The 21,726-nt window shown below is 35.1% G+C and overlaps 1 protein-coding gene across 1 annotated transcript in view; it reads right to left on the bottom strand.

Annotated features, from left to right (window-relative positions):
- Window positions 1-21,726, bottom strand: part of PPP3CA (protein phosphatase 3, catalytic subunit, alpha isozyme) — a 234,344-nt gene that overhangs the window by 136,958 nt on the left and 75,660 nt on the right. Inside the window, exon 2 of the mRNA XM_008573519.1 lies at window positions 20,815-21,015. Coding sequence (XP_008571741.1) covers window positions 20,815-21,015 — 201 coding nt within the window. The remainder of the gene's footprint in view (window positions 1-20,814; window positions 21,016-21,726) is intronic.

Genomic DNA, 21,726 nt, shown 5'->3' on the forward strand with positions numbered 1-21,726 from the left:
AAGCAGTTTTTTTTTTTTTTTTTTTTTTGTCTTTTTCCGTGTCCGGCAACGGATCGCAACCCTCAGTGTCGCCCCCGTACCGGACCGGGACCAGCAACGGGATTGCAACCCTCGGCGTTGCTCCCGTGCCTCGCTCAGCCAGCGAGCGGGAACCGGTCTGTATGTGGGATCCGAACCCTTGGTGGGAGCGCCGCCGTGCTTCCCAAGCGGCGCACTACAGCAGTGCGCCACCGGGCTGGCCCTGGATTGTTTTTTAAATCTCTAAGTGATTTATTTCTGCTCTGATCATTGTTATTTCTATTCTCCTGATTTGGGGGTTGATTTGTTCTTATTTTTCCAGCTCTTTGAGGTGTAACATTAAGTTATTTGAAGTCTTTTTTCTTTTTAAATGTAGGCATTTATTGCTATAAACTTTTCTCTTAGAACTGCTTTTGCTGTATCGCCTAGGTTCTGGCATGTTGTGTTTTCATTTTCATTTGTCTCCAGGAATTTTTTAATTTACTTCTTAATTTCTTCTTTGACCCATTCATTGTTTAGGAGCATGTTGTTTAATTTCCATGTCTTCATATGATTTCTAGTGTCCCTTTTTTGTTCTTGATTTCTAGTCTTATTCCTTTGTGGTCAGACAAAGTAGTTGATACAATTCAATTTTTTTGAATTTGTTGAGACTCGTTTTGTGTCCTAACATATGGTCTATTCTAGAGAATGTTCCAGGTGCTGTTGAGAAGAATGTGTATTTTACAGCTGTTGGATGAAATGTTCTATAAATGCCCATTAGGACAAGTTCACCTATAGCAGAGATTAATTCTGATGTTTTCTGGTTAACTTTCTGTCTGTATGATCTATTCGTTGCTGAAAGTGGGCTATTAAAGTCCCCAACTATTATTATATTGGAGTCAATCTCTCCCATTAGGTCCAATAGTAATTCCTTTATATAACTGGGTGCTCCATAGTTGGGAGTGTATATATTTAGAACGCTTATATCTTCTTGTTGAATTGACCCCTTTATCATTATATTATCATTATATAATAACCTTCCAAATCTTTTTTTTTTTTTAATTTATTTTTTTTTTTACTTTCATTGGCTTGAAGCCTAATTTATTAGGTAACAGTATAGCTAATCCTGCTCTTTTTTGGTTTCCATTTGCATGAAATATCTTTTTCTATCCCTTCACTTTCAGCCGGTGTGTGTCTTCATCAGTTAAGTGAGTTTCTTGTAGGCAGCATACTGTTGATTCTTGTTTTATAATCCATTGAGCCACTCTATATCTTTTAACTGGGGCATTTAATCCATTTACATTTAGGGTTATTACTAATGTACATGCACTCATTACTGCCATTTTGCTATTTTTTTTTTTTTCTGGTTGTTTTGTGGATCCTTCTTTCCTTTTTTCTAGTCTTATTGTCTTCTTTTGTGATTGAGTGGTTTTCCCTGGTTTTATATTTTTCTCACTATTTATTTTTAGTATGTCTCATAAGTTTTTGTGTTACGGTTACCAGGAGGCTTACAAAAAGTTGCAGCTGTAACAAATTATTTTAGACTAATAACAACTTAACTTTGATATCTAAGAAAAAAAAAAAACCTCAAAGCTAACTCTGTACTTTGGCATCATTCCCCCTCTTTTTCGATAATTTGTTGTTTCTGGTTACATCTTTTTATATCGCCTGTCTCTTATATGGTTGTTGTACTTGTTGTTGTTATGTTTGTCCATTAGTCTTCCTATTGAGGATGTAAGTGGTTTATTCACCATCCTTACTGCCTGTCTCTTATATGGTTGTTGTACTTGTTGTTGTCTTGTTATGTTTGTCCATTAGTCTTCCTATTGAGGATGTAAGTGGTTTATTCACCATCCTTACAACTGAAGAGTATTTTGAGGTTGTCTGTGAACTTACTTTACTAATGAATTATGTATCTTCAAATGTTTTCTTGCTGCTCCTTAGTGTTGACTTCTTTCAGACTGAAGAACTTCCTTTAGCATTTCTTATAATGCAGGTCTAGTGTTGATGAATTCTCTTAGCTTTTCTTTGTTCAGGAAAGACTTCATTTCATCTTCCTATTTGAAGGTTAGTTTTGCCAAATACAGAACACTTAGTGGACAGTTTTTTTCCTTCAGCATTCCGAATATATCATCCCATTCTCTTTTGGCCTGTAGGGTTTCTACTCAGAAATTTGCTAAGATGTATTGGGGCTCCATTGAATGTTACATGTTTTCTTTTTCTTCCTGCTTTCAGTATTCTCTTCTCTGGTTTTTGATAATTTGATTATGATGAGCCTTGATGTGTTCCTCCCTGGACTGAACTGACTGGGGATCTCTGAGCTTCCTGCACCTGGATGCTGTCATCTTTCTCCGTACTTGAGAAACTTTTAACCAATATTTTCTTGAGCAGGCTTTCTACATCTTTTCCTTTTCCTTTCCTTTGGTTATGCTAATTGCATGGAGCTTATTTCACTTGAGAGAGTCCCAGACTGGCTGTATTTGTTTCATTTTTTCTTATTCTTTGTTCTTTTTGCTCCTTCATGGGTTTTATCTTCGAGCTTACTGATTCTTTATTCTGATTAAGCATCCTGTTGGAACTTTCTATTGAGTTTTTCAATTCAAATAATGTATCCTTTATTCTAGAATTCCAATTTTTTTTAATTGATTCTATTCCTTTGTCATGTTTCTTGTATTGCTCCTGAATTATTTTCTAGGTATCATTTAATCTACTCTCTGTATTTTTTAATTGAAACCATTGATTATACATATTTGTTGGGTACAGAGTTGATTATCAATATTTGTGTACAATATGTGATGATTGATTCAGGATAATTAGCATTTTCATCACTACAAAATGTAATAATTATTTGTGTCCATTAACCAATTTCTCCCTAACCCGCCTCTCTCTCCCACTTTCCCACCTCTAGTAACCACAGTTCTGTTCTCTCTTTCTGAAAGTTCAACATATTATTGTGATTATTGGTTCTCTCTTTTTCTTCCTTCCTTCCTTTCTTTTTTAGTTCCCACTTATGAGTGAGGACATAGCATTTCTCTTTCTGTGCCTGGCTTATAAACTTTACATAATTTTTTCCAAGCTCATTCATGTTCATGCAAAATCAGATTTCATCTTTTTTCATGGCTGAGTAATATTCCATTGTGCAGACAGACAGACAGACAGATAGACAAATAGATAGATGGGTAGATCAATAGATAGATGTTGAACATTTTGTTTATCCAATCACCCATCAATGGTGGAATGAACATGGAATGGTCAATGAAAATGGGATGTCTTTCCATCTTTTTTGTGCCCTTTTATTTCTTTCAGCAGTGATTTGTAGTTCTCATTGCAGAGAACTTTCACCTCCCTGGTTGAATTTATTCCTAGGTATTTTATTCCTTTTAATAGCTATTGTAAATGAGCTTGCTTTCTTGATTTCTTCTGCTGCTAGTCTGTTGCTAGAATATAGAAATGCTACTGATTTTACATATTGACTTTGTATTGTGCAACTTTACTGAATTCATTTATCAGCTCTAATAGTTTTTTGGTAGAGTCTTTTCATTTTTCTATATATAGGATCATGTCATCAGCAAGCAGGGACAATCTGACACCATCTTTTCCAATTTGTATCCCCTTTATTTCTCCTCTTGCCTGATTGCACTGGCAAGTACTTTTATCTGTATTTTCTTGTGACTCCCTGAACATCCTTAAGAGGGTTATTCTGAGTTCTCTGTCAGACATTTCATAAATCTGTTGTTTCTCTACATCCATTGCTGGTGCTTTATTTCATTTGGTGGTGACATGTTTCTCTATTCTTTCTTGATCTCTGTGTCTTTACATTGACACATAAGCATTTGAGGAGACTGCTATTTGCTGCTGACTCTCTGTGTGGGGCTCTGAGGAATTCCATCCCAGGCCAGAGTCTTTCTGGCCTCTGGGGGGCTCCTTTCTCCAGTTGGTTATGGGCTTGTTCCTCTTCGCGCCTGAGGGAATCCTGTCAGTGGTCTTTATGGCCTTTGGCCTAGGTATGGGGCACTCTGAAGCCCTCCTCTCACCAGCAGACATCAAGGAGGTTTATCTGAAGAGTACTGCAACTTTTTCTGGTTTCTTTCTATGTGTAACAACTAGTCCCCATCTCCCAACCAGGCTGGCTCAGAAAAATACATACCATCCCTATACCATCCCTACAACCTCTCACCATTGCCTCTCATGCCTTTAGGAACCCTGGAGATCTCTTCTCCTCTTCCTCCACCTATTGCAGTTCCAGGTTGACAGTGTTCACTTTTTAATAGTTGTAAATTTGCTACTTGTGGGAAGGAGTGATGCTGGGAATTGTCTATTCTGTCATCTGCCATGGGTAGCCCAGGTAATCTGGGTCTGGCCCCTCATATGCATGCCATCCAGCAGCCTACATTCAAAAATTTATTGGTTTGAAAGATAAATTGTAAGGTCATCAAATTTAGTACCAATAATCAAAAAGTGGATTCTGCCAAAGATCCAAGAATTGGCTCTGTTGGTAAAGAGCTAAAACTAATAGTCATAGGTCACAAGGGAGCTGGCCAAAATCTATGATATAGAGAGGATAGCAAGGACAAAATCTAGGTACACAACTGAGATAAAGGATAACAGACCATCAGAATAAAACTATTCTCCCCACAGGTCATTTTTAAAAGGCAATCTGCATATGTATCAGCATTTAACCTACTGTACTTTGAGGATACCACCTAGAACTGAACACATGTGTGGATATCTGGTAGTTAAATTATATTTCATATTATTTTGAATTGCATGCCTTAACTAATTCTGGAAGTTGGTCTTCCCTGGGAACTACTGAAAACATTTTGTTTCAATGAAATGATTAGCATTGTGTCTTACCACAGTAATATTCTAGGTAATAATGAACTGAGTCACAGTATTCTCAAATTGGAAATTTGAGAACTACACACAACCTAAACTAAATTAAGTTTTCAGGTCATAATCATGTTAGAATAAATATTGCTCTGATAACTTTCTGGCATAATTTTCATAATATAGACTGGGAATAATATTGATAAATACTTTTTTTCCTTCACTAGCTTTTGATGAGAATCTTTTCAAATTAATGCAACGTCATCATATTAAAATGAAAAAGAATAACACAGTACCTCTACTTTTACAGATTTTATTAGATATATTATGGGCACTTATAAATAAATTTGATGACTACAGAATAGAAGAAATTAAACATCAGAGAAAATATCAACTACTCTAAAAACCTAAGGATACTTTTTAAAGTAAGGTCCACAAAGCTAACATACAAACCTGAATGAAAATAGACAGTTGGTTTTCTGTATTTGCTGGTTCTGCATACATGGATTCAACCAACCACAATAGAAAATATTTGAAAAAAAATACAACAATAAAAAATGCAAATTAAAAAAATATATATACAGTATAACAACATTTACATTGTATGAGGTATTATAAGTAATCTAGAGATTGTTTAAAGTATACAGGAGGCTGGGCTTAGGATTAATGCAAATACTACACCATTTTACAGAAGAGACTTGATCATCTGTGAATTTTTGTATCCACAGGGGTTCTGCAACCAATCCCCTGCAGATATGAGGGATGACAGTACTGCAAATATATGAAACTTATATTAATTAGAATCTAAACAAGAAATCAAAAATGTCTTCAAACTCTATTAAAAATAAAATGTAGGCTCCTCTTTTATGCAAATCATTTGCCCAATTTTCAGTTTTCCTCAAATAAGCATAATCTGGACTAAAAGTATCTGATAAAAATACGCAGAAAATCTCATTACACTTTGCAGTCAGAATCCTCAAAAATCACATTTGATATATAAAAATGAACACATGATTTAACTATTTGTTTGTTGACAAATTAAAAAAAACACATTACAATGAAAACATTAGATAAAATAAAGTCTCTTACAATACAATTCTATGATTCTATGAAAGTTTAGCAATTATGAATTTGCCCATGAGAGGCTGCACAAGTGAGTTGTCAAATCTCTACATATGAAATTATGAGAAGACTTTTATATAGAGTGAAGCAAGATAAACAGCACAATAGGGATACTATCAATTACAACCATAATCATTAGAAATCCTATCAAAATCAAAACAAAGTAAGAGTTGACAATAGTTTGACTGTAAGTATCTCATGTGAAAAAAGTAGGGATTTGGCCAGAACAATGTCACATGTGATTATTTACATTGAGCTATACTGTGCTTTTCTCTATTTATTTCCAAAAAACAAAAAAAAAACTGGAAAAAAATGAAAAGCAGCCTTAATCTTTCCTTATAAAAAACGATTGTGTAAAAATATCTTCAATACCTCTCAGTTTTCAAAGTAATAGATTAAGATTTAATTAACATTTTATTGATACTGAACAAAATCGAATCAAATCAAATTAAATAATCATTAAGTACGTAATATAGGCAGGCATTAGAACAGATGATAAGGTTGCTTTCAAGAAGTTTTAGATACAGTGATTTCCCCTAAGGAACTAGCAATATAGTTGGGAGGGACAAAATATTACATGATAAACATTAAATTAAATGAGCTTAAGCAATAAAATGCTCTGGGAACTAGGGGAAAAGAAAGACCTTGCTATTTGAGGGGTCAAGGGAATGTTCCCAGAGGACACAAGACTTGAGTCTGCTCTTGAGAAATGTATAGAACTCACATCACTGGAAAAAAAAAAAAACAAGAAGGCATACCTCAAGTAGATGGAATTTCTCTCATGTATCCCAAGACACAGAAACAAATATATATATATATATATACTGACTTCTCTCTGGAAAAGAATAGGGTTTATGGCAGGGATTGATGGTAGCTACAGTAGAGTAGGTAGCTATCTGTAGGGGAGATATCAATGGGTTTAGACTTTGCATTAAAATACAGGCTTCAGAATTTATAACAAAAATCCAGATATAACAATGGCTTAAATATGATAAAAGTTTATTTCTTTGAATCTTAGCAATTTGAGCTAACATGGCAAGTACACAGAATTGGAACCCAATGACCCTTCTTTCTTGTTGCTCTTCCATACTCAATATATGACCATAGCTACGATGGCATCTTCAGCTCTTGCCACCCCAAGTGCATTGGCAAGAAGGGAAAGGGAAACAAGACGGGCATTGTTACACCATTTGGAAGTGCACATAGCACTTTTATTCATACCCCATTGACCAGAACTTAGTCATTCAGCCATCTATAGTGACAAAGGAGTCTAGGAAATTTACCCTTCAGCTGAGTGGCCATGTGAATCACTTAGGAAAGCTAGGAATTGAGCAAATGAATGTTGGGAGACAATAAATAGTATACAATTGACTCAATCCAATAGAACAGTGTTTTAAGATTTCCCCTATTGAAAACTATCAAAATCCTTTGCCCTCTTTAACTCTATTTGGAATCCTAAAATCAAGTAAATACTGTGATTAAACACATATCAAAGCAATTTTAGAAATAAAAATTTGACTCTAAAACTTATAAAATTTTGCATTGTATTACCATTATAAACAACGCATTTCTTTTACTGATCGAAGTTTTTCTATGTGATGTTGTATGAAAGACAGGCTGCAGTCTTTTTATATCAAGTGTATACTGCTTTGCTTTTCCACATTCTTGTTCCAATATCCCATAGCTCTACCCTACCTGATTCCTCATATATGATGATACACTTACCCTATGGACCTTCCTCCACACTCTTTTGAGAATCTCTACTGTAAAGAATAGATAGTCACAGATGCTTTCTGAGCAATGAAGTAGTAATAAAACAATATCTTAATGACATAAATATGGTGGTTTTGTGAAAAATCACTTGGGAATAGAAAACAAAGTATATGAAGGGAATAGACTAGAAGGATTAGAAATAGAATATAGTTTCTGCCAAATGAAAGTAGCAAATAGTGCACAATGTAGAAAGAAGCACAAGCTCACAATTATGGGGAAGACAGAAATAGCTATGTTAGAAAAAAGAAAGCAAGTGATTCCCATACACTTCTAGGCGTCTGTGATTTTATTTCCACTGACCCAACAGAAAACCTGGTCAGAGACTACAGAATCTAATACCACAGGTTCAACTGAAACAAAGAAATACCTAGAGAACAGAATCTCACTATGCTGGTTAGATTTGATATAGGCAGTTAAAGCCACAGAGGAGTATAACAGGGCTTTCACTGTGGATTGAAGAATGAAAACAATTTCTCCAACTTCTAAGATGGTATAGTGTGCTGACTGACAGCTTGTTGCCAACAATCAGTCACCTGTGTTTGTTCCTAGGCTGCTGGGTTTGCTAAAGCTACAACCATAACCAAGCTACGTGCCAAGCTTCAGCTTCTTCATCTACAAACGTATTATTCATTATGGTAGCCGCTAGCCACATGTGACTATTGAGCACTTGCAATATATTTAGTCAGACTGAAATGTGCCCTAAGTATAAAATAAACATCAGAATTCACAGACTTCATAAAAGGAGAATGCAAAATATTTTATTAATAATTTTTATATTGATTACATGTTGAAGCAATAGTATTTTGGATAAAGTCAAATAGAATAAATTATTATAGTCAATTTCACCTGTTTCTTTTTAAAAAAATTTAAATGGCTATTAGAAAATTTAACATTACATATGTGGTTCATACTATGTATCTATTGGACAGAGCTCCTTTCTAATATAGGGAATAACAGTACCTACCTCGCCAGGTTGCTTAATGCATAAAACATTTAGTACACTGTTGGCCATGTAGTAAGAGTCCAAAGAATGCTAATTACCATTCTTTAGCACTTGGAGTTAGATGAGAAGGGCTAAACTAGGTGCTTCTTTCCAGGGTGAAACAAGGGCTTAGGCTGTACACTGTAGCCTCAGGCAGGAATCTGAGTCATGGGGGAGCTGCGGAAGTTCTACAGAAATGCAGGGAGCGGGAGGCAGAGGATTAGAAGCTATGCCTTAGTTAAGCCAAGAGGGAGGCCCAAAATGTATTTTTAAATGGTAGCCAAATACCATCATAAAATTTTCTTTGGTCCTATGCTGAACTCAGTGTTTAAGTTGTTTTCTTAGATAGCTCAACTATATAAAATAATTTAGTACTTCCATGCAAATTTTCTACTAACAAAGAAAAAAGTTAAATTTCAGACAAAAATTTGGGAGGCAAATAGTAAGTTTTTTGTTCTTTTTATCGGTGTTTTACAACAAATACTGTTTGATGTGAATTTTAGGAAAAGAGAAAAAAAGAAAGGAGAGGAAAATCACCTTGGAGTTCATCCTTCATGAGATGGTCAATATGAACTGAGGTCTTGTGTAAACTGTTTAAATTTCATTGAAGGGTATTATAAGGATTTCAGGATTGTTTTAAAATAATTCCAATATGTCTAACACCTATAGCCACTTCAAATCAAAAATTCTAAAGCTGAAATTTAAAAGTAAGCTCATGTGGGGAAAGAAAAAATAAAATAAAAACTATGTATTCACTTTTAAACTACTAACTTGCCCTTTAACAATTCTAGTTTTTACTTCACCTCAGTAACTGTAGCATGTCCTCTCTACAGGTTGCATAATGTTGAGTGAATAATTTGAATGCGTATAAACATGGGTATCAATTAGGTACTTGTTTCAAAGCATTAGATGAGAATATAAGAATTTCCTATTCAAGAATATTTTAAGCAGTTGTCTATGGGCCACCTCCCGGCTTCATAAGAAGACACCAGGCTCTGGAACCAGACTGCCTGGGTTTAAATAATACTATAATGGAAGGTACAGAGTCTTAGAACCAAAGAGACCTCTAGACTGTGGATTTCTTATTTCTATGACCCTGTGCAAGCTCTGTAAATATCGCCATGTCTCAATTTTCTGGTATATAAAATGGCCATCCAAAGAGTATCTACCTCCCAGATTACTGTTGAGTTCATTCATTGCTTAAAACAGAACTTGAAATATTAGCTACTACCTGAAAATGCTACATAGTAGTTTATAATATACAAAATAAGAAAAGTGTGCTTGATGTCAGTCAATACTATATTGTTTTGACACATAATACCTTAACCTACAATTTATTTTTTTCTCCAACTGAACTTCTGATATTTGCCTAGTATTTTCTCATTCAAAGATTATTGACATATCTAGAAACATACTAAGAAATTCTTATATTTCTTAGTATGAGAAATACTAAGCCTGAGCTTTCTCGAAACCCTAGAAAGTTTCAACAAAGAGGTATACAATAAAATATCCCGAAATAGTTTAGAGTGGCTGGTGAGAAGGAAAAAAAAAAAAAAAAAATCACTGGAAATCCCTGTAACATTTTTCTGATTTAAATGTGAGAAAGCAATCTACAGCAGCACATTACTCGGGAAATGTAAAATCCAGATAATGCATACTTTGTTGGTAATTCCATGAACTCTTCTTTTAAAAGTCAGTTACCCAAATTTGAAATGAACATGTATTTGTGAAAGAGTGATTCTCAGCCATCAAATATAGAGAATTATTACTTTGACGTGGAACTCTTGAGCAAGGCTCACCCTCACATATTTGGTTAATTGTTTCTAATTTTAAAAGGTATCTTAAATAGCTCATATTTCACAGTTTTTTGTTTTTTCATCTTCTTTCTAATTGATGTACTGACAGCATAAAAAATGTTCCCAAAAGCAAAACCTATTTTCCTTAATAAAAATTAAAACTCATTTGGAATTTTGGAAGGAAGTGTAGGGGACAGCTGTAGCCACAAGCACCTGTCTGCTCCCTCTGTCATTCCATAGCCCTGGCAGTCTTTAGTTGCATCCATAAAAGGGGAAATGCAAGGTCTGCTGTATTATCCAAGTTAATACAGTTAAAAGACCTCTATGCTTCTAATCACCAAACAATGAAACAGAGTTGGTATATCAACCACATAACAACAATAACAGCCATGACAAAAATAGTAATAGCAATAATAACAGTTACTACTTATTGGGTGCTTACTCTATCTGTGCTGTGTTTACAGCATTTCACTATATCTGAGCAACAGGCATGGAACTAACACCACTGAAAAGATGAGGAAGCTAAGGTTTAGAGGGGTGAAATAACTTGCTCAGTGGTACACAGCCAGGAAGTAGCAGACCCAGAACACTAATCTAGAGATCCATGATTTTAACCCAGACACTACTCTGGAGAGGGTGAAAGCAAAGTTAGTGTTGTGCTGTCATTAGGTGATATACCTAAGGTGACCTGCACAGCAAGGATTAAATCACACTTCCTATTCTCACCCCTTCTCACTCCAGTCATCTTGGTTTTTGTTTGTTAGTTTGTTTTTTGGGTTGGTTTGGTTTTAAGATAAACTGGCTAGACCAGAAGTTCGAGTATAATCTGAAAAGGCTAAACAGGCTACAGAGGGAAAAGAATCTATACACTGGCTCAATGCCACCATGCCCTTATTAAACTAAGCTAACCAGCCACAAATTATTTTGTAAGGGACTAAAAAAATCTCATGTATTTTTACCATTTCCTCAGTGTGGATTCTCAAGTGGAATGGACATTTTATATCAATACTGCAGGCAATTTACTTTCTAATTTTCACCTAGCTTTGATACATATTTAATAAATATTACCAGCTTACCTATTAAAGAAGGCAAAGAAAGCAGTAGTTAAGATTAAGCTAAGGTCCACCTTTGAAGGAGTTAGTCTTTAATGTTTAAAACAGGAGGAAGAGAATTTCAAATCAATAATTTCTGTTTCATGTTTATGATTATCTGATAAACTCTTTTTCGCCACATGATATCCAAATTTCCAATCAAATTTTACCTTTTAAAAACTAAATGAAAAACATATTTAATTAGGATTTTAAAGGGGATGCTGAATATCCACAAATTTCTAAGAGCGAAATTAAGTTTTTAAAATTGGAGCTTCATGATAATGTGCTTTTAAGAAAGAATTAGATTTTGCTAATAAAAACCAAAGCAAACATATGCATATTACTTTGAAAAAACAGAAAGGAAAGCACAAAGGACCCTTTGTTTGAAATGAAAACAAATGTCTTTGCATGTCATTCAAAAATATTCTCCTTCACAAACAATAAAGGATATATGACTCTGATAGTTAAAAGTACAACTAGATGTATCAAATGCATACCACCAGATGGCATCTTAAATCAGACAGCACATTCAGAGATTGTGAATGTTAATAACTGCATTTCTGAAGTGGGATCACATTCATGAATTCCAAATAGTTTTAATATTAACATGTCTAACACTAATCATGAAATCCAAAGGAACCCAACAATAACACTGTCTTGAATATAACAAAAATATATAAATCTAAAAAGAAGGGCAGTGTAAATAAAATGCAGATCTTGACACATCAGTTTACATAAGGAAAATAATTTTCTTCAAATGGAGCCATAAAAGAAAAAGAAAATTTGGTTAATCATTTTAGGTTTCCCTCATTTTTACCTATAATTTTTCTCCCACTAGACTTCATTTTATTCTTGCACAGGGCTTTGTTTTGTGTAAACAAGGAGAAAATTCAAAAGCAGACAGCATTAACCAAAAAATGAAAAAGAAAAGCTTATAGAAAGAATAAAACAGGTCAATTTTCTTCCATCTACATATTTGACTCTCATGAATCTGAAGATCAAAAGCCTTGGTTTCCAAACTTTAAGGAACAGAATGAAACAATGCTGCTGTCTCACACTGGCTGACACATGGACCACAACATCAAATATGTACACATACATATTACAGAGAATCATATTATACACCAAAGTGGAGTCAAAAGACAACCACATAAGAGCAGGAATGGAAATCTTATTCAGAATATTAACATACAATGTTACTTCATAAAAACCTCTGAAAAAAGCTTGATTATCCCTTGGATTTGGGGGTAGTTTGTTGTTTCTTTCTACCACCTTATAATCAGCACAATCCTAGTTTTATAAAACACATTTTGCTATAAATATTATTTTCATATGATGAAAGCAACTTAAAGTGAAACTTGTTACCAGTTTATTTGTTGCCTCTTCTTAAATATGGATTTATGCATATATACAGTTTGCTTCATAGACCTTTTAGAGTTTAATATGAGGAAAAGAGCATTGGACTTTTTTGAAGGTTTTTCCCTCCCTCAACAGATTGACTTAGATATCAGACCATTCCATGGAGTTCCAGTTACTTCACGAGACAATGCTCACTCAGTGGTGCTGGTGATGAGCTAGACAAAAATACAGAAGGACAAGCTATTTGACCTAAAAAACAGAAGCAAAGCCAGGACTGAACTGCCTAAAGGCCTTTTCTCAGATAATATATTTTTACATTAGCAAGATGTGTATATAAAAGCATTTAGCTAATATTTTTAAATAACACATTTTATATACCGAGATAGTAATTTTAAATATTGGTAAAGCAGCTGTCTCAAAATTTAATATTATTTTTCCCTCACTAATCCACTAATTAAGCCACAGATTCTTCCATAAGAAATGACTTCTGACAGATTCATATATTTTATTTATGCAGTATCTCATATGTCTAAAACACTCCTTTAAGAAGACAAATCAATAAATTCAGGAAAATCAACAAATACAGAAAAAAAGAATAGAATAAAAATATAACCACTATTTAAGAGATTACGCTGGCACACTTATATATATATAAATAAATACACACTATAATTAGAGATTCCCATATATTTCCATTATACTATTACAATTTACTATGTGCAAGTCAGCAGGACATTTACCTTAAAATTATTTTGAAATAGAAGAACATCCAGAAAACCATAAGATCCATGTCCTCAGATGTTTAACATTTAGTAGGATAATAGTATGACACAAAAAAATAACTCAGGGCAAGATAGTTAAATGCCAAGCTATACATGGTTACTCTCAGATTTAATGATTTCATGGACCTGTAAAATTAACCTCCACTCCCAAATAAAATGGGAATAGACAAGGCTGAACTGCCTGAGTTTTAATCCCAGTTCTGGCACTTTCTAGCTGGGTAACCTTGGTGAGATACTCAATTTCACTGAGCTTCAGTTTCCCCATTTGTAAAATGGGGCTGATAAGAGTAATTCCTTCATACGGTTGTGTGAACCTATGAGTTCAACCTAAACGTTGAAAAGTACAGTGTTTATAAAAATGACTGACAAAAAACAAGAACTTAACAAATGTTAGCCCTACAACAAAAACAACTCATTAATTTTTCCTCAAAAAAGCTATTAAAAAATTAGCATCTATTGTCACCATAGGTTTATGTACAAAAAGAAAGCATTCTCACTAACATGGAAAAGATAACTTGATTCTGGACCAGTGAAAACTTGTCATGGTCCACTACCCATCCGTGACCAGTACTTGGGACTGTCCACTATAGTCCATAAATGTTACTGGCTCAGAAAGAGAATAAAAGCAATGGAGCCTGAAATTATTAGGGACACTTCAATGAGAAACTGGAACATGAGGTGAGATTGGAAACATGGATTTAATCTGGGTAGACAAAGGAAAACATCTACATTTTTCCTTTAAGGTCTCTCTAAGGTACCTAATAAGATACTCTTTTCTTATGTGGAGGCATTTCAGTGTTTTAGAAACAACATCTCTCTCAAAGCCACAGTAATATTGATTTTAATATATTTTAACCTTCTCCAAAAAATCAGAGTATTGTTACTGTAAGTGATCACTTTCAGGTTTTAAAAATAATAGTTTGGGGGATGCCTATCTTCCTATGAAAATAAGTACAGGCACTGCGTTACCTAAATACTAAAACCTAAATACTTCATTGTTTGTAAAAAGTACCAACTCATGGAAAAATAAAAAGGACATTTTATACTGTGTCTTAAAGTAAAATGTCTGTTCATGTAATTATGATGTAATTGTAATTACTGTTAAATGTTTCCCATAGATGGTGTTACTTGTTTATTGATGTTAATACATTATCACTGACTTGTACACCCAGTGAATTACTAAGATTCAGCTATTTTTAATAGGATACTGTATTCATTACCACCCAACTAACTTAAAGATTCTTTTGATCCCCTGTTTTCCTTTTTGTTCTTTATAAACTGTCCCAGTAATAGCTTTCTATAGCAAACTCCCAGAGAGCTTGTAAAGAAAAGCACTACGAATGTTTTTTATGGAAAAAACTACACAGAAAAACTCTATGCCCCAAATATGCTAAGCACTATTGTGTTGTCCCTTGTATTATAGAAATATATTTTCATTTAAAATATTTTATAATCAAGTCAATATAATTTATTCTTTCTATTTCTTGAGAACATTTAGCATCAGCATTCTTCCTGTAATTTCTTCAGTAACGAGCAAGAACAAATTCTAGTTAAATGAACTGAAAGCACATGATTTTAACCCCACAATACATATGTAGAATAGTGTATATATACAATATAGTATACTAGCTAAGCATGAGTTATGTAGATAAATGTATGCTCAAAGCAAGGTCTTCAGGTTACTAGCTATGAGACCTCAGTTTAAGTACCTATACTAGCGGTTCCCACAGTGTGGGCCCAGAACTTGTTAGATAGTTGAATTCTTTGGCCCTTTCTCCACACCTACTAAAACAGAAACTCTGGAGGTGGGACTCTTGTTTTATAAAGCCCTCCAGGTGATTCTGATCCATGCCCAAAGTTTGGAAACATCGACTTCAACTCTCTGAGTCTCCCTTTTCTTATTTGTAAAATGGGTTTCCTAAGAACAACCTTGCAAGACCAGAGAGGTAAACAGATCAGAAAAAAGGACTTTGGCTCTCATACAGTCACCTTTTATCATCTTTATCTTTTTTTATTTTTTTTATTAAATCAAGGGCCCCAAACAAGGAGAATAAGCACATCAAAATGATGCACTGCTGCCACAGGCTTGGACTGAAATGTGCTGACTTGCTAGCAGTGTGCCGGGTACCAAAATAGGCCTCTGACTGCAGGGCAGGCCCTAGAGATATGAGCATTGAAATCACAAGTGGGCAAAATGCCTCAGAAGTAATATTTTATCCACATATAAACTAAGGCCATGCTGTTTCACAGTGACAAATGACAGCATGAGGAGAATAAACACTGATCTTTTAGGTCCCGAAAGACACTGGATTCCTATCCCTACTTAACTCTCCCCAGAGTACAGGCAAGGGGAATTCTCCTAATTGACGTCAGCTGCTGTAAGAGAAGGAATGCCATGACCTTAAACTTGGCCACTGGTCCAGTCTCACATCCAGGAACAAAGCCAGAGGGTTCTCCTGGCAACTGCCTGACATGCTAAATGGCAGGCCCAGCCACTGAGGGAATCCTTTGCTGCCCCAGGGACAAATTCCCCCACTGCAGGAAACAGACAAACCGGGGAGATTAGCAGTTTCCAGAGCTGAAGCTGGCCTATCCCCTCAGCCCAGAGAACAGAAAATAAATTCTAAATCTCTCTGTTCAAAAACCTAAGCTCCTGGTCTGCTTTTGCTTTACAAATGAGCAGAATATTCTCTGTAAGCCAAAGGGAAAAACAGGAAAATATGAGAACTTCAAAGAGAAATGTAGTAAATTGGATCCCTGCATAAACCATCTCATCATATTCAAGAAGTCTTTAATAGATATTGATTTTTTTAAATACAAACTAATAAGATGTTTTAAAATCAACTTCAACAATCCCTTTTTAAAAGGCTCTGTAATAAAAACTGGATCCAACCCCCTACTCTGCCAAAGTCATCAGCACAGCTCCCTTGGACGAGTACGAAAGGTTCCTAATCAAAGTTTCCTCCCCATTCCACCTACTCATTTCATCCAGGATGCTATTCTAGCCACAGACTTATTATGTAACTTCCCTGCTCAAAGATCTCCTCAACTCCCCGTTGCTTATAGAACATATCAGAATTTTTAGGTGTTGCCTATCTGACCCTGGCCTTCCAATCTCAATTTCGCCACCCCCTACACCCCCACCTCCCCACCTCCCCTAAACCCTCCTAAAAATATCTTTCCACAGCAAACCTCCAAGAAGATGCCTTGCCACTTTACAAAACATACAAGTGTCTTTAACATGCTGTTATCTCTGCCCAGAATGTCCTTCCCCAGCTTTTTAACATAGTAAAATATTACTTATCACACACAATCCAATATGAATATCATGGAAACTGTCAAGACTTTCTTGGCTCTCTACATTCCTTTTCCTGGGTTCCCATACCAGTTTTTAGGTACCTCCATGGCAATTCTTACCAAATAATATGGTAATCATCTGTTTATGTCTGACTCCCCAGCTGGACAGTGAGTATTCTACTTGAGGACTACCATCTCATATGTTTTACCATTGAGAATCCTCACTTTCTGAAAGAGTTCTCAATCCATACACAGGACAGGTAGGATCCCATCTATTTACCAGTTTTGTTTTGGAATATAATTATCAATGGGCACTGTCAGGGAAACCCTAGCCTTTTAGATAGAAAAATTTCTGGCTTTAAATTAACTATATCCACTTGGATACTTCTTAATTTGCTTGAATAAATCTAGGCCATCTACTTTAATCAATAGTATGACATACTTATCTTTGGGTAAATATCTATTTGTTTTTCAGGTTATATTTTGAGCCCTTAGAGAGCAGAGACCAGGTCTTATTCACATGATCCATACCACCTGTAACAGGTAAATGTCCAGTAAATGTTCATTAAATTGAGTTACCAAAATGACTTGCCACACTGATAATTTGGCCACATTTTTTTAATGTTCCATTTGTATGTTTGAGAGGAAACCAAAATAAGTTCAGCTCAATTTTCAGAAAAAGTCAAAGAAGGAAAAATAACTCCTCCACAAAACACTTCCAACACAGAAATAAATTCTTCAAATTAAATCTCTGAAACAGCTACTACTCTAATCAGGCATGTTACCCTAGTAAAAAGAGCAGAGGTTGCCTCAAGACTCCTTTGTTTTGGCTGGGGACCCATAAATATACCTCATCTCTACTCCCATGAGGACGGCTTGCTCACATGTCTGAATCCACACTCTGTGAGGGCAAGTCCACAGTGCTTTATCTCCCGCCGTACAGGGACAGACGCAGGAAGCCAGGATGGGACTAGGCAGCCTCCTGGTCCTTCTGTCTTCTCTAAAATAAAATGTACTGAATTTTAAGGGGAAAAAAAATCCTAAATTAACACACACCGTTCATTGCTTTAAAAACGCTCTAAGGGGAGGCTTCTAACACTGAAACATTAAAGAAATGTTAAGGAATAAAGGAATATGCAGATTTCCAATAACTAGGACACTAATTCTAGGTTTTTCTTAAACAAGGGCATACCCTGGCTGGTGTTAGCACAACTCCTCTCTAAACATTTGAGAGAGAAAAAATGTTTATTAATAAACAGTAGGATGGGGACTACCTAGACCCACGCACCTCAGCATTTTTAAGAATCTGACACATCCCAGGTGAAAGACCATTTCTTATACCATTTAAAAACCAATGTAAGGTCAGGCTTCAGGCTTTTTTCCCCTAAATTAAGTCCTTGCTTCTTTCCTCCTGACTTATCTATAAGGTTTTCATTTGTAACTATTTTATTTTCCTTCTCCTCCTACTCTTTTTCTCCCTTCTTCTTCCTTTTCCTTCTTCTTCTCTGAATTGTTGCTTACATTATGCATCTGAATTGTTGCTTAGATTCTCCATCTTTCTGAAAGGTAGAATTCTGAATTATAAAGAATAATCTACCTCGAAGATTTTTAAAGGTAGACCATTCCTTTTATGGTAGCCTTATATCAGCAATAAAGTACAACTTTATGGATTCAACTATACAAACATTGTATGAAATATTCTAAATTTAAAAATAAATATTACTCTGTTAGCTCAGATGTCCAGATAAATCAAAGTCTCAGAACACAATCATATATCATAAATTTGAACAATAAATTATAAGTTGTTATGGTCTGAATGTTTGTGCCTCCCTAAAATTCCTACGTTGAAACCTAACCTACAATGTGAGGGTCCTTGGAGCTGAGACCTTTGGGAGGTGATTAGGTCATGAAAGTGGAGCACTCATAAATGGGATTAGTGCCCTTACAAAGAAGGCCCCTGAGAGATCCCATGTCCCTCCCACCATGGTAGGACACAGTGAGAGGGTGGTGTCTATGAACCAAGAGGCAGGCCCTCCATCACACATCAGATTGGTCAGTGCCTTGATCTTGCCCTTCTAGCCTCCAGAACTGTGAGAAATAGATTTCTGATGTGTATAAGCCACCCAGCCTATGGTACTTTGTGACGGCAGTCTGAATGGACTAAGACATTAGCTTACTGGTGAATTATAAGAAAAAAGGTTTTTCTTTCTTTTATCCAAATGTTAAAATAAATTATTTTGTCCACCTCCTCTGCCACTATTATTCCATTTTCTTATGTTCCGAGAAAAAGAAGTCAATGCAATGTAATAAAGCTGATAATTTACCATTAATATATAGGTAGAATTTGTATCAATTCTAAGATAATTTGTTTGCTGATGAATTCAGAACTAGTATTTAGACACTAAATAATTTTAGTATTTTAGTATCTAAGAAAGCACAGCATGTTCACATTTGTTTTGTCCTTACATTTTCACTGTCTCTATGAGTTGGAGATAATAACACATGACTCCAGTTTATAATATGGAAAATGGGGTTCACAATCATATGCACAGTCTGTGGCTTGGTTTAATCATCATTGGTCTGACATGGCGTTAATACCTCTGTAGCCAATTTCTCCTTCTGCCTGACCCTAGCTCTAGTCATTGTTTTTCTGACTTATAAACAAGAAATCTAGCATCATCATCCAAAAATAAAATATAAAAAAAAGTCAATTTCTTTGGAAAAAAATCAGTAGGGGCGTTTTGATCAAGGAAGGTATAATCTGACATTCTACAGAGCTCTTATCAGTCACATTCAAATATACACTTAAATATCAATAACACTATAAGTACATGAAGATTTAGAAAAAAGAAGCAATCACTACTATATATGAAATATTTTTAAATGTCCCCTTTATTCCAAAAAGGACAATATTATGGGCCTAGTCATTTTCTTATGCAAGAATGATAATATTTAAAGGGAAAATAAACATTCTTTGCTTCTCTAAAAATTAAAATCTGCAAGTTTAGCAAATTCCACAAAGAGTAGTATTAGACACTCTATACTATTCAGAAATTTTGACAAGATTTAATTTTTATGGCATAATGCAAGTACATTTATGCAAAATATATATCTGCCCATAAGAAGTAAGAAAACAAAAATGTTCAAAAAGTAAAGACTTGTTTTCTAGGCACAAAATGCTACAAAAAGAGAGGGAAATTTGACTTTCTTCCTAAGTTCAATGCATTTCAAACTTACATGTGCATCGGAATCACCTAGAGGACTTGATAAAACACAGACTGTTAGGCCTCACCCCAGAGGATCTGATTCAATAGTTCGGAAGTGGGGCCTGAGAATTTACATTTTAACAAGTCCAGATGATAATGACGATGATGATGACAGGGACCACACATAGAGAACCACTGCTTTAACTCAGTCACTTGCTCAACCACTGTGGAAGTCTTCTGATGCATTGTATAACTTTTCCCAATAAATATCCCGTATTCTTTGTGCAAGTTTGTATTTCTACTGACAAACAATATCACTTCTTAATTATTATTTCAGAAATCTTCATGATCTCTAAGTTGCACACCACTTTTAGAGCATCACAATCTTATAGATATTTAACACATGAAAATAAAATATTTGTATATGTACAATATCCTTGGTCCCTTAATGTATAGATTTGACAGCAAAAGATCATGATGACTAAGGTATCTGAAGACTCACTGATAGCTAGGACTTTTGATTTGATGCTATAAACAACAAAGTGTGCACACAAGTGGGCAGCCTCCATCCTCAGGACTTACCTGTGACTGGTGCGTCAATATCCAGCAAATTTTTTTCCTGCCGAAGAATTGAAGCACCCTCTGTTATTATTCTCAATGCAACACTCTCTTCCAGCCTGCCCTCCTTCATGAGATGTGCCTTTAAGATATCCACACGAGGTTTTCCATCATTATCAAACACTTCCTTTGCTGTAAGCCGGTGACTTGGAGGAAATGGGACAGCTAAAAAGAGAAAAAGTCAAATTATCACATTCGTCAAAACTCAACAGCAGAAGATTTAATAATAACCACCAAATATCCATCCCTATCACTAACCACTTAATGGAGTATTTAAAAAATACCCACATTAAAATATGATCAAGAGCTATCTAGAATTAAAGACTGCCTTTTTCCTTTGATTCTAGATGCAATGTGATTGCTGAAAGGAAATTTACAGTTCTTATTCATTCAGTACTATCTCTTGCATCTAGAAAATCCTGACTGAGATAAAAGAAAAAGGAATGAGAAACAATTTTCTGTCACACAATAATCAAGTCAGCAAAAGAAAATAGTTCCTATATATCCAACCATAACCAATTCATGCCAAGATAGGTTTCCACCAGAAAACAGTATCCTCTACTGGGAGGAGAGGGGTGGGAAGAGGTCTGCCAACTAGATTTGCTGCTACAACTAAAGTCACATCTCTGACTTAACTTATCAACTCACTGTTTAAGGAAAGATCAGGAATCTGAAAGTAAAAGGCAAAAATGCACTGAATACAGAAGAGGAAATCAGGATTTTTATGCGAGTGTGCATGCTTGCACAGAAGGGACATCTCAAAGAATGAGGAGAGTATAATGTCAGGGAGGAATGAGGTATGTAGAAAAATGGTACAACAACAAACTCCAATTATTGCTCAGACTCAGAACTAACCATTTTCTCTTCCAGCCACCC

This window comes from Galeopterus variegatus, unplaced genomic scaffold (genome assembly GCF_000696425.1).
Source record: "Galeopterus variegatus unplaced genomic scaffold, G_variegatus-3.0.2 Scaffold927, whole genome shotgun sequence".
NCBI lineage: Eukaryota > Metazoa > Chordata > Mammalia > Dermoptera > Cynocephalidae > Galeopterus > Galeopterus variegatus.